This window comes from Argentina silus, assembly GCF_951799395.1.
Source record: "Argentina silus genome assembly, chromosome: 17".
In the NCBI taxonomy this organism is placed as follows: Eukaryota; Metazoa; Chordata; class Actinopteri; order Argentiniformes; family Argentinidae; genus Argentina; species Argentina silus.
In genome coordinates, this window is record NC_139671.1 from 4360892 (window position 1) to 4374120 (window position 13229).

The following is a 13229-nucleotide window of genomic DNA, read 5'->3' on the forward strand; positions in this document are numbered from 1 at the left end:
CCATCCTTATAGTTATATAGACAAATCATTAACTTTATCTGACATAACCCAATATATTTCTATGTATTAACTGAATCCCTCAGTTAAATTGCTTACAACAGAATGAGCAGGGAATGGGGAAGTGGAACTCCCATCCAGCTTCTCCTGTTCACAATTGGTGGACACAAGGGGGCCACACTTTGTTGATCATCGTACCGATAACAAAGAAGCCTAAAATAGTGGTAGGACTAATCCAACCGGTGCTGTGGGTAGGAGGGGAGAAAAGAGGTGGGGTGGGGTGAGAGCAGGGCCAGATATTCCACTCTCACATACCGTTTGTAGACATGATACACACTCTGGGAGTAAAATGTAACATTCATGGGCTAAGTATATTGTTACTCAGTGTGTACACTTTGGGAGACATCCAGTGTCCATCAAGCTTCATTAGGATCTTCTGGAACACTTCAAAGATGAGTCAGTGCTGCTTTGGATAGCTCAAGTGGAACACACAGATCGGACCAAACAGCATGGCACAAGCTGATGCAACAGAAGTCAGCCGCCTCACTCAAACAGACTGACGGGATGAGAGGATCACTGTGTATGACTGTGCTATGGACAAGGAGCATTCAAGCGCTGCTGAGTGAGAGACCAGGGAGCTGATGGAGCCAATGTTCTCAGTTCCCCCCCCATATATTTGTATATGATGTAACGGGAAATAAACTTGAAACTTGAACTTGAAAAATTGAAACTGCTTCTATGACTCGTTGGTTTGCATAACGGAAAACAACATTAAGCTGTGCTAGTTTGCAAGGTAAATGTTACCAGTGGGTCTGCATGCAAACTCTCATATTTGTTTGGATGCCATTTTGACGCAGCCATGATATTGTTAGAGAAAGCTTCGCTTTCATTCCTTGATGCCCGCCGTTAGAATCCAGTGACTGTTGGTGCAACGGGTAAGGTGCAACGGGTAAGGCTGCTTCTCCTATCATTAGCGTCACCGTCTCTGAGATATTGGGGATGACACAAATCTTGGCAAATGACATTTATCTGTGCATCTGTCAAAAACACTTAAGAATACAGAAAGCTTTCGATCAGAAAGCCAAAAGTTACTGTAACTTTGAGGAAATTGTAGTTACCATTAACCATTATTTGATTAGATTAGATTCGATTAGATTCAACTTTATTGTCATTGGGCAGAGTACAACGAAATGCAGTTAGCGTCTAACCAGAAGTGCAAAAAAGCAGAAAAGTGCAGTGTGAACAGTATATACAGGTAGTGCAGTATATGACCAGTATAGTCGTGCAGTATAAGTGTAAGTATTAGTAGTGCAGTGTAAGCAGTATATGTATTAGCAGTAACATTATAAGCAGAATAAATAGAATGCAATATGAACAGTATAACGGGGCAATGACAATAAAGTTGAATCTAATAAGCAGCATATGAGCTGTATAGGCAGTGCAGTACAATATAAGCAGTATATATGTATTAACAGTAACATTAAAGCAGAGTAAATAACCAGAATACATATGGAATGCAGTATGAACAGTATAAACAGATATATATAATCTGTATGAATGAATGCTAATGTATAATGTAATATATAATATAATATCTTTAGTATGTGGCTACGAAACATGGCATTGAAGAGTTGGATGGCTTTGGTATTGTGGGTCCTTCTGCTCTGGATCTCCCCTGTTTGTGAGTATGCAACTAACTTGTGTAGTGTACTCTGTTTTACTTCAAAAGTCTTGCTCTTCCTGTCTAAGGCAAAGTAATATAATAATATATATAATCTGCTTTTCAATCTTCCGTAATAAGAGATGTGGATTTAAATCAATTCAAATCATCTTTGGTTCGGTTCATCACACAAATTAGTACATTTTAACATTATGTTAAAATATGTTGAGCATTGCTTGTCATCTACAATATTTGAGGGTAATTTACCACAGCTCAGAGGGTTGTTTTTCAATGTCAGTTTATTGTCACATTTGGAGCATGATGCGTCCAATGAATCTCAAAGACAAATGCTGTCCCACCTGAATCGCTTTCTTAAAATCAATCGTTTAATTCGGCCAAATTGAAATATACAACTTGAATAGAGAATAGAATCATACCAATTCATAGCTAACATGAGAAATCCAATAGGATCATGTTTTATTTAAATTCCACCTTTAATGCAAGTATTTACCCATACCAAATGGAAGCAATATGAGGTAAGCTAAGATAATTTCATGAACTGATTTTTGTGTTTTTATGCTGTCCTTTAGTAGGCCCTAAATCATGTGATATTAAACGGTGCTTGAGGAAGGATCAGGATATTTTGATAGTGGACAACGGCTACACTGGAGTCATGAATCAAAGCTGGGGTGAGTTCTGTTATAGTCTATGCTGTATGTAATAACTTGATCACTCTTTCATATTGATATGAATACGAAATTGATAAAACAGGTTCAAGTTCAAGTTCAAGTTCAGAGTTTATTTATGATTACATGAGATACAAGTATACAATGCAACAAAATGCTTGGGGCAGAGCAGTTCTTCAACAACACGACAGCAATCAACAATAAAATGTAATAAAAGATAATAAAAACAATAACAATAACATAAGGTGTTACAGCATCAGGCGTGACTGAGATGGCTGCCGGCCCCCCTCATGGTCTTCCCGGCCCCCCTCATGCATCAGGTAATGGCAGGTGATTTAACCATGACATTATTGTCTGTTATATCACGGCTTAGAACGCCTCTATGCTAATCACAATGTTTGTTCTAATAAAACCGTATAATATGATATTAAGGGTAAGAAAACCGAAACTTTGTTTGGACTCTTCATAAGCATAGTTGCACCGACAACTATGTGGACTGTCCGAAAGAGACTCTTTGTCACAGTCAACAGACTCTTCTAATTAGTCCTAATTCTTTATCATTTTCTATGAAGTGTGCTCTTCTCCACGACCCTACACAGATACACCTATGCTTACACCATTCCTACGCTTTTAAATCTCTGTAGGGGAGTAGACAGTGTACACTTCAGGGAAAAATATGGAGAATTGGGAAACAGGGCTTCCTTCTTTAACACTAACCTTTATTAGAAAGAAAAGAAGCACAACAATCTGTTTCCCACTGCAGATATGTCGTATTGGCAAATGGCAATAGCTCTTTTTATGAACAGGTCGGACAAACATTTGCACAATATCTGCAAAGCAAAGCAGTGAGTATGATCATATATAATGATACAGTGTACTGTATGTAAATATTATACAAATATTTTCAGCATATTTTATCAAAAGAACAACATTTCTTTTGTAATTTGATTATTTGATCATCAGAATATTGCAAAACCGGGGGGTTTTGGATGAAGAAAGTGAGTAATGATTCCCATCTTCTGTACATGTCAAAGAATCATGTCAAACGTGGAGGACTATGTTTGTGTGTTGTACTTGGAGAACATTGCAATAAAACACTGCAATCAGTCAGGGCAAACATTACAGGTATGTTTAAGAGATGTAGAGAGACAGCCTTTTTTATGCTTTAAATATTTATTTCAATGACAGTTTCTAAAGAAAAGAAATTATTAATGAATGAATGAATTGAATGAATGAATTGCCAAGCTTTGTTCTAATACCAAAATATATGTATTTCCTTTTAATGATCTTCTCAATAGCTGTACACTTGGTTAAGTTAACCAGCTTCAAAAACACAATGCAAAAAGGAACAAGGGTTTTCTGAATAATGTCAATTGCATTTTTGTTGCAGATTGCAAAACCCGTAAAGCCTACTTCACACATAATCAAAGTATGTATTAAAGTTGGTGATCCTACATGCAGAAATCACTGATAGCTGCTTTATTTTGTTTTGCTGTACATATTTCCTGAACTGAAGTATAAGCATATTATATATATGGTGCTAAATTTCAAATTTTGCATTCACAGATAATTGCAGTATCTCCTGTTTCAAGACAGAAATGTTTTGCAAGGGAGCTACATATAACAAGGAAATCTGCCCAAGTAGGAACACACTTAAACACCTCTACCTATCATGTTACCACAAAGAAAACAAGTAAAACATTGCTCAAATTATACTGTGTAATTACAGTGAGAAACACTACATTCAAATGTAATCTTATTTTATTTTAAGGTTTGTTCTCACCCATGTCCAAAAATAACGATAAATACGTCATCAATGTAACGCAGTCAGGAGGAAATTGTTTCAACTGTAATAATCCAGTGAAAAAAGCAGAGGTGGAGGTTCGTTTTCTGCAGCAAAGCGGGCTCAAAGTGGGAGAAAACATTAACCCTGTCGTGGCTAGGTAAGGAATACTTTTAATTTCAATATCAACAGTACACTAAAAATAGTTTTACTAAGGTCATGTTACAGCAGGGTAATTACTGTATGTAGATTAGATTCGATTAGATTCAACTTTATTGTCATTGTGCAGAGTACAAGTACAGAGACAACGAAATGCAGTTAGCGTGCCAGCCTGTTTGTGATTGCTGAGTTCACCAGCCTGCACAAATTATGTGACGGAAAACACCTGATTTACCAGAAACACCCGTCAAGCCAACAGGCACTATGCATAAAAAGTGTTCTGAATGGTGCAACCAATACGTACACAAATACGATCAAATGAATGCTGAGAATCTCTACTTTAACCTCATACGCTTCACTGTCCCATTACTTATGCAGGGCACTTTGTATGTAGGCACCTGTCTTCATACATGCCAGATATGGATGCGCATGCTTAACCTATATTACTCTCTACAGCCAAGCCATCAGAAACATGTCACTGTTTGCCACTCAAATGAACGAGTCCTCAGCTGCAGTGACCATGGGACCAGTCACAGGAGTCATAGTGAAGCAGCAAGATTATATTGAGGAGGTTTCCTTTGGCTACTTGAATTCCAGCATGAATGTGGGTGTTTTTCCTGTATCGCAGTCTGTGTTTCTACCCAACGGCAGCTTTGCCACTTGGCCCGACATTTCATACTAGACACCACTTCAACTAAATAGGCTTGGGTATTTAATAGGTCCAGATAAACAAATCAATTGTGTATATGGTGTTTTTTTTTGTGCAGATTGTTGAAAACAGGGATGAACTATCTGGCTATACCTGGTCAGTATCAGTCTCGAAGGAAGCATTTGAGAAAGCATCCAACTTAACCAATGGCACTGCGTTCGTTGGTGTTTTCAGATTCCCCAACATGACAAAGGTAAAGATTGTTTGTTCAAGAATACAAGGAAACTAAAACAAAATATTGAAAACAAATGGCATTGCCAGATGGCATTACCTCCTCGTTAGTATAGTGGTAAGTATCCCCGCCTGTCACGCGGGAGACCGGGGTTCAATTCCCCGACGGGGAGAGCAAACTTTAGGTGACCTTGGGTGACCTGAAAGGCGCCTCCAAATAAAATGCATTATTATTTTTATTATTATTGATAAGTCAATTGTGAAATTGCCATTTACTATTTTTCTTGCAGGATGACAAAAACAGCACAGTCTTGAATAACGAGGTTTTAGCAGTTGAGATGGGGGTTGCCATTGCCAATCTGACAGATAAGATAAAGTTGAATTATCGAAATGTCAAGAAGGTAATCACTAACATTGGATGATCTGTGAAACTGCACAAAACGTGGAGCTGTCTTTTAAACGTCTGTGTGACATCATGACATGCCACAGCAGGTTCAGAAAATATTAGCAACTTCAACCATAAGCTTTAGGAATGTATAGCTCCAATTAGTCCTGCCTTTAATGTTTTATGTAGTTTTATAATAATAATAATAATAATAATAATAAGTTACTTTTTATGATTAATTCAGCGTCTTGTTCTACATTAGGAGGGGGAAATTCCATCTTGTCATTCATGGGATGGTGAAGGTATTTTGCAGCCTTTTCCTTGTCCAACTGGTTTGCAAATTATCTGAAGATATTGCAATTGCAGGTTTTTGGCCATTTACTTAGGAGTTTGTACAAAAAGAACCTAATCGAGAGTTTTTTGTTTTTTTTGTAATTTCAAAATTGTGAATTATTCTCTGAATAATGTGTGTTTATAGGAAGTTGGCCCAACTGGACAACTGATGGCTGTTTGACCACTGAAAATGGTGACAACATTACATGTCAGTGTACGCATCTGACATTCTTTGCTGTACTTCTGGTAGGCGTCTTTCTCTTTCTGTTTACTTGCATATTTTTAAAAGCAACTAGATGGGTGTTTTACTCTTGAATGTTTAGGAGATCTATTTTAAAACCCTGTGTTTTTTGTTGTTGTTGTTGTTGTTGTTTTTTACCAGTGCATCAATCTGTTTGTCATAACTTAATAGTCAATAGCAAACCTGTGTTTTATATTATCTGATTGTTGACATAATAAATGACTAAAGAAGAACTTATATATGTGGGCTATTAGAATAAATGGGTTGGTGAAAAAAAACACTAACATATTTGGTCAGAAAATAAGGGCCCTCTCTCTTTATACTACACTAAGGTCTCTTCAAACTGTGTTTCTGCCCAGAGGTGGGTCTTCACAAATGTAACTGCCACGAGTTATATCAGTTCTATGATGGCTGGGGGTGAATGATGGGCGGTCAGTGAATTAAAAATAACTCAGTGGCAGTTAAATTTAAGACCCATCCCTCAGTTTACAAAAACAAATGTTAGATGCTCACTGTTCACAGAAAAAGGGATTTAAGGTTGCTGATCTAAGCTGCCTAGAATCAATGAACTGGAATTACTATCTTTTTGCCACCTTACTAGCTGCTATGCTATGCTTTTGCAATGTGTTTATGGATTTGGTTGCTACTGGACAATATTTCTGGTATCAAACCTTGTGCTTTTCAGTCGCCTCCGAATCAGACCATCACCAATGCTGACCTGACCTCCCTCACCTACATTACATACGTGGGCTGTGGAATGTCCATGTTCTTCCTGGGCGTGGCTCTCTTCATGCACTTCCTACTGAGGTAGCTACTCTGCTGTTCCCATTTTGATTAACTAAGACATGATAAAGATATATCAGTCGTACAGGGTTAGGGTTAGGGTTAGGGTTAGGGTTAGGGTTAGGATCTCATCCTGATCAAACAACGGGGGTTGTTCGTGTGCATTGTTTGTGGTGATTGATTGGTAACTGATAAATATCAATTGTTATAGATAGGGTAATTCTACTGTAAAGTGGCTGAGGTAGGATTTACAGTGCCCCGTGTAAGTAATGGGACAGTGCCCCGTGTAAGTAATGGGACAGTGAAGCATTTGTTCTTCTTTCTCTACACTCCAAAAGTTTGGATTTGAAATCAAACAATTACTAGGAGGTTAAAGTAGATTTTCAGTGTTGTAAATTCTGAATGGTGAGACCGATGTGTACGCAAATACCATGAAATAAAAGCTGAGAATCTCTACTTTATCTTCACAGTAATTGTTTGATTTCAAATCCAAACTTTTGGAGTGTAGAGCCAAAAGAAGAAAAAATGCTTCATTGTCCCATTACTTACACAGGGTACTGTATGTGCGAAACAGGGACAGACCAAAGGAGGATGTGCAAAATGTTGCACAGTGGCTCTACATGTGACTCACTCAAACTGTTTCTAACCGAAATCATCAACTATCAGTGGCAGTACAGGTTCCAGTGTCTTTGAACCAATCCTGGCTTTGGCTCTAGTGCAGTGTATCCCAAATGGTTAATTGATTTTAGGGTCCTGGACAGACACAAAGGTCCTGTTTAATTGGTAGGTCACAAGAAAACTGAAAAGGGTTTAGATGAATCACACCCACCAAAGAACATTTGGTGAACAACCACTATTTAAGAGCAATGGTCTTTTTTTTACCTTGACCCCTGATCTCCCTCTAACCCAGGAAGGCCAAAGCCAGCACGACTACCCAGGTCCTCATCCAGCTCTTCCTGGCCATGTTCCTGCTCAACTTCACCTTCCTGACCAATAAGTGGATAGCCGACCTCAGGAGCCTGGTGGGCTGCCAGATCATGGCCGGTGCCATGCACTACTCCATGCTGGCCACCTTCAGCTGGTTTGCCATCGAGGCCTTCCACCTTGGCCTGCAGCTCTACAACAAAGGGAACGTCAGCGTCCAACGCTACATACTGAAAGTCTGCATTGCTGGGTGGTGTGAGTAGAGTCCTCCCATCCTTATGTCTTGTAGTTTGGGGGAACATTTTGGAGGGGGTGTGTGACCTCAGGGAAGTGTTGTGATATTGGGGTGGCTGCTGGAACGGGACTCAACCCCGTGTCTGAGCGCTTGTATATCCAATATAAAAAGTTATGCCACAGGTCCAAAACCCTTGATGAGGTTGCAGTCTGTTAAACAAGATAGGTACTGTGTAGATGGCTAATGTGGGCAAAGGCATATAGAGGATGCCTGTATGTAGATTCAATATTTTCAATATTCAATATTTTATAATCTAATTATAATTCGAAATATTCAACTCAACTTCATTTCTTCAAAGCATTTTAAGGGACACTTCACAGATTTTTACGTCCAAAACGTTGTCCAGATCACGTTATGAATGTGTGGGCATGTGAAAACTGCTTCCAAATGCATTCTGTAGATCAAAAGCAAGGTATCCCTAGTTTGAGGATTTTACTAGGATTTGACACTTTGGACGTTGTAGGAGTTCATTCTGACATATTACTTCCTGGTCTGATAAAAGGTTATTTCCTCCTTTATGTGCTTATCACTCCTATATATTTTCATTGCTATTTAGACAACAAAGACCACTAATAACTTACTGTTGAGTCAGGGTGACAATTGATTTAATGTTCCTTTATGTATTAACACAATTTTTTCTACCCATATTCGTCTCTTCAGGTCTGCCAGGTCTGGTTGTGATCATCCTTTTCAGCCTCGGAAAATACGGTGAACAAGTCATCCACACTAATGAGGGCAAGGAGGTGATCATGTGAGTCCCACTGAAAAAGATGGCATTACTTTCAGTTGTTGTTTTGTTTTCTACCTGTGCTCATTTTACATATACTGCATGCTGTGTTAAGTTAATGTAAACATGCCAGCAGTATTGTGTTAACAATTAAGCAATACTTCTCTCCATTGTATTAATCACAAATATCCATTCATAATTCCATTAACGTTTGTTTATGTAATATTTTCAGGTGTTCAGTTCTTACCAATAACAGGTTCAATAAATTTCAGCAGCCATCTAACATCTCTACTCCTTCCATATAAAGGTGCTGGATAACAGATAATAATGTCCACTACATAGTGAACATCGGCTCCTATGTCCTGGTCTTCTGCTTCACTTTCACCATCTTCGTCATTGTGACACGCTGGCTCATCCTCCTGAAGGGAACCCAGGCAGGCACTGCACATCTTGGCACAGACAACAAAGACATATTCACAGTCTTGGGCCTGTGTTGCCTGCTGGGCATCACTTGGAGCTTCGCCTTCTTTGCCTACGGGGTCCTACAGATGCCATCTTACTACATCTTTACCATCCTCAACTCCTTCCAAGGTAGGTAGCAAGGATTAGCGTTTGTTTCCTTAATTGAATTGCTGCATTGCATCCATTTCATCTTCAAATTGTGATACGTGTAACAAATAATATCATCATGCGTATTCTAATTACGACTACAAATTCAATTGCCATTTTAGAGATGAACCCCGAACACATTTCTGGGTATTTTTGTACAAACGGCTAAAAGTACTTAATTTGGAAGTACTTTGTGTGTAAAATTTGGGAACTACATTTGTGATTATAATGCACCAATATTATACTACCATGTAAATATCTGTTTCAGGACACTTATTGTAAAGCAGGAGTTCTTATATATTCTAACCTTTAGCATCAAAAACAACTGAGTGACTAGTTTCACCCTCCCAGGCTTCTTCTTGTTCCTCTACTACTACAATACCAGCAGGATCATCGGGGAGACCCAAGACTCCAGCAACAGTGGGAAAAGTTCGAGCACCAACACCGTCAATTCCACCCTGCCCTGGGACACCTGAACCAATCCTCATGCGAACATACCTTTCAAAAGCTAATTGATTCAGACTCAGTGATACTACAAATTAGAAGTTCTATTAATCTTTTATTTAATTGTCCAGAATAACTTTAACAAGGCAGCCTGTTCAAAAAGACAAGTCTGAGTGTATGGAGCCTATTTGCAACTTTTAGTTAGATTGTCATTGTTGCATACGGCACATGACATGACATGGAAATTATCTGAGGAAAGCATTAAGACAAATCATTTAGTAACAACCGGTCTTTGTTAGATATCATCTGGTCATGATGATTAGCATATATGCAGCATTTAAATAGCTTGTATTGTCTATAATACAGCATATCTGTAATAGTAGAGGAATTACATTGCTTGTTTCCTGACAGGTGGACAAGGTCGTTGCATAGTGTACCTCTGGAGAGAAATTATTTTTGTTTTGTATTCTGTCTTTAATTGTGAATCAGAAATTATATTTACTTCAAATACTACAGAATGTGTACATACGTAATTAATCATTATAAACAAATGTACTTGAAGTGACAACTGGATTTTTGTTTGTCTACCAGACAAACAAAATGTATAAAGAGTATAGTATTTAATTTGCAATTAAAGATTAAGGTAAGTCAGGAAAGCCATAGGATACATGTTTATAAAATCTTAACTTAATTTACAGTCCATTCAAAACAAGGATGTACAGATTCCTCTACTCCAATAGGAGCTTCTCTGCTTCCTCAAGAGCTTGCTCCATTTCTTCAACTTCCAAAGAAAAGTTCTCCCTCTCCTGCATGAGCTGCTCTCGAGCTTCAGTCAGATCCTTCATTGTCTTTTGGACATCCTGGAAATTCATAAGGAGGGGCTAATGTAAAACATGCTCTTCAACTCAAAGGAAGCATTGGATTATACTCTACTTAAAATGTCAGAATGAAACATAAAGAACTTACTCCTAGCCGAGCACTTTGGTCTGATGCCACATCACCAAAAGTCCTCAGTTCGCTTAACAGATCTCTGGACACATTCTGTGTAATTGGAGATGAAAGACATGACATTCATTTAATGGGTAGGTCCCAGTTCTGTTACACAGTCAGACTAGGGCTCTATTTTAACAACCAAACACAACTGTGGATCTAAGTTATAGTGTGGCGCTATCACTCCGGGGTGTTTCAGAAATAATTTTGCAAGTTTTATGGTGATATTTGTTGGGGCAAATTCAGCTGAAAAGAGCCCCTAATACTGATGGAAAACCCTGAACCAAAATGTTCTTACCAACACCTCTCTTCGTTGATCTTCATGGTGCCGAGTGGTTTCTCCAATTCTCTCTCCCAAAACTAAGGATTTTAGTTATGAGGAAAAGGTTAATGAGCCAGCTGATAGAAAGCTAATCAGTCCACACAACGTACAATTGCGAACTGAATGAATTAGTTCTAGGATTTCAGACTACGACGGGGTAAAATTATCACCTGGGTTAATTTTCCCAGCAATTAGTAACACATGGCATTCCTTTAGTCGTTTCTGGACATCTGCATTCTCTCCCTGGAGGTCACTGTTCTGCTGTTCCAGCTGGTCAACTCTCAACTGTGAAATGACATGAAAAAGTGTACAACACCAGGAAAATGAAAGACAATGAATGTGAAAGCAGTGCAAGATAAAGGCTCGTCTCTTTCTAAATCAGTGAGGCTTAAACATTTTCTTTGCATTGGAGATGGTTAAAGCATCACTATATGCCACAACTTGCAATATGTTCAGTGATTAGGAATAGTAGCCTACTATTTGATTTAGAATAGCCTAAAACATATCTTTATCTTTACAAAATCACAAAGAACTAACAATGAATCTTTTTTGTTTTATGTCATAAGAGACACGGCATATGTAAACAAACGATAGAGGCTAGGCTTCAAACATATTTCTCTCATGTAATGTTATTACTTGAACACTCGGACAAATCAAGTGCTATTTGGATGTGAAAATGGCATGGACGCATTTGGTCCATTGTTTACTTATTTGTTGGTGATCCATTCTTGGATGTTATGTACAAATAAACCCTAACCCAAATTAGCAGAGCGTGGCTCTGAGTTGGAATGACAGGAGTTGGCTAGGGAAACATTCAAGCCAACCTACCTTTGTTTCAGTCAGATGTATCTGCAGTTCCTCGTTGGCGACCGCTAAGAGCTGATTCTGGTCCCTCAATTCTGTCTGCTGCCCATATCTGCTGGAGGGTCTATCAAAAGGTCCAAACTATTATAGGTTGTAAAATTGGAAAAACAAAACTACAGCAATGTACCTGGCCATATATGATAGTATGAAATCTTACCCGGCTTTATTCGTTTTAGCAGCAACGTTCATTCTGGAAAAGAGGTACATACACACAACAAAGCGATAAGTACTGTTTACATCATGGCACTGAGTCAGCTAGCAGCAGCTAGAACCAGAGGTTTTCGAAACGAGACTTATTCCGACACATCATCTCTCACTTACCGTGTTACCATTGTTGGTATGTTGTCATTGTGAGGCTTGAAGACAGCTTCTAATTTTTTTTTCTGTTCGTATTTTGGAAGTTTCGAAGCCATCATGACGGGTAATAACTGCGTTTTACTGAAAAAAAGACGACCGTATTATGAGTTAGCGACAATAATACATTTATCTAGCTAGCAGTAACACAGCAGGTTGGAAGGTAGGATTACCCTGATAGTAGCTAGCGTACGTTCTTGCAAACTAACTTAGCTAGTTTACCTCCACACTAGAAGCGAACCAAGACACCACTTTATCTAGATGTATTCAGTTTGTTGCCGGCCAGCAGCTGCACATAGATACGTAACATTGCTAAAAACCCAACCATACCTTAAACTCAGAGGGGTTAGCTAGGTAGTAGCTGCCAGGCAGTGCCACTTACTGCCAGTTGCGAGAATGGCGCTCAAAGATTTGAAAAATGGGCGTCTACGCAGTTTATAAAGCACACATAATATTCCGACAGAGGGCGCATTTGGCCATAAGATCAATTATACAAAAAACATACAAAACATGACACATCCAACAATCAAGACTTCTTTTAAATACTCCCAAAATTGGCTTCCCTTGTAAATCCATTGTTGTGCAGCAGCCAGCAGACATCGATTCACTCCCATTACATTGCATTGATCAAAGCTTGAATCACCCAAAAGCAATGGAGAAAGTGCATCCCGTGACATTTCCACATGAAATATGGCACTTACAGAGTACGATGGGCTGTGGCAACCTCCTTGGTTGGATGTTTGTCCAGAAGATGGCAGTAATATCTGCTCCTTAGTGTATCCAGATTGCAGAA

The 13229-nt window shown here is 38.7% G+C and overlaps 2 protein-coding genes across 5 annotated transcripts; one reads left to right on the forward strand and one right to left on the reverse strand.

Annotated features, from left to right (window-relative positions):
* The first annotated feature begins 884 nt into the window (after nt 1-884).
* adgrg11 (adhesion G protein-coupled receptor G11) lies at nt 885-9949 on the forward strand. 3 transcript variants are annotated; one of them, XM_083689138.1, is made up of 19 exons: nt 885-946; nt 1599-1678; nt 2248-2346; nt 2598-2663; nt 3150-3188; nt 3307-3468; nt 3734-3772; nt 3910-3984; nt 4115-4286; nt 4742-4889; nt 5053-5187; nt 5456-5566; nt 5813-5852; nt 6029-6129; nt 6810-6931; nt 7818-8086; nt 8787-8877; nt 9161-9444; nt 9814-9949. In XM_083689138.1, the coding sequence occupies exons 2-19, from the start codon at nt 1600-1602 to the stop codon at nt 9936-9938; spliced, it is 2157 nt and encodes a 718-aa protein (XP_083545264.1). In that variant the 5' UTR covers nt 885-946; nt 1599; the 3' UTR covers nt 9939-9949. The 3 variants fall into 3 exon arrangements, with proteins under 3 accessions (XP_083545264.1, XP_083545265.1, XP_083545266.1); XM_083689139.1 differs by having other exon boundaries at nt 891-946; nt 2251-2346; XM_083689140.1 differs by lacking the exons at nt 885-946; nt 1599-1678; nt 2248-2346; nt 2598-2663; nt 3150-3188 and having other exon boundaries at nt 3433-3468; nt 3642-3772.
* Nucleotides 9950-10618: 669 nt separating this feature from the next.
* Nucleotides 10619-12933, reverse strand: knstrn (kinetochore localized astrin (SPAG5) binding protein). Of its 2 annotated transcripts, none has more exons than XM_083689141.1 (8): nt 12767-12933; nt 12404-12520; nt 12240-12272; nt 12047-12146; nt 11389-11503; nt 11195-11256; nt 10873-10947; nt 10619-10766 (listed from the first exon to the last, which is right to left on the reverse strand). In XM_083689141.1, the coding sequence occupies exons 2-8, from the start codon at nt 12496-12498 to the stop codon at nt 10635-10637; spliced, it is 612 nt and encodes a 203-aa protein (XP_083545267.1). In that variant the 5' UTR covers nt 12499-12520; nt 12767-12933; the 3' UTR covers nt 10619-10634. The 2 variants fall into 2 exon arrangements, with proteins under 2 accessions (XP_083545267.1, XP_083545268.1); XM_083689142.1 differs by lacking the exon at nt 12767-12933 and adding an exon at nt 12659-12750.
* Between the last annotated feature and the right edge of the window lie 296 nt (nt 12934-13229).

What these genes read in the sequence shown, in the direction of transcription:
- knstrn (XM_083689141.1), bottom strand. Translation starts at nt 12,498, where the DNA reads ATGATGGCTTCGAAACTTCCAAAATACGAACAGAAAAAAAAATTAGAA. An exon ending in TGCTGGGAAAATTAACCCAG is followed by an intron (nt 11,257 to 11,388) that starts GTGATAATTTTA and finishes TAAAATCCTTAG; the next exon opens with TTTTGGGAGAGAGAATTGGA. An exon ending in ATCAACGAAGAGAGGTGTTG is followed by an intron (nt 10,948 to 11,194) that starts GTAAGAACATTT and finishes CCAATTACACAG; the next exon opens with AATGTGTCCAGAGATCTGTT.
- adgrg11 (XM_083689138.1), top strand. Translation starts at nt 1,600, where the DNA reads ATGTGGCTACGAAACATGGCATTGAAGAGTTGGATGGCTTTGGTATTG. An exon ending in ATTAACCCTGTCGTGGCTAG is followed by an intron (nt 4,287 to 4,741) that starts GTAAGGAATACT and finishes TACTCTCTACAG; the next exon opens with CCAAGCCATCAGAAACATGT. An exon ending in CATCCTCAACTCCTTCCAAG is followed by an intron (nt 9,445 to 9,813) that starts GTAGGTAGCAAG and finishes TCACCCTCCCAG; the next exon opens with GCTTCTTCTTGTTCCTCTAC.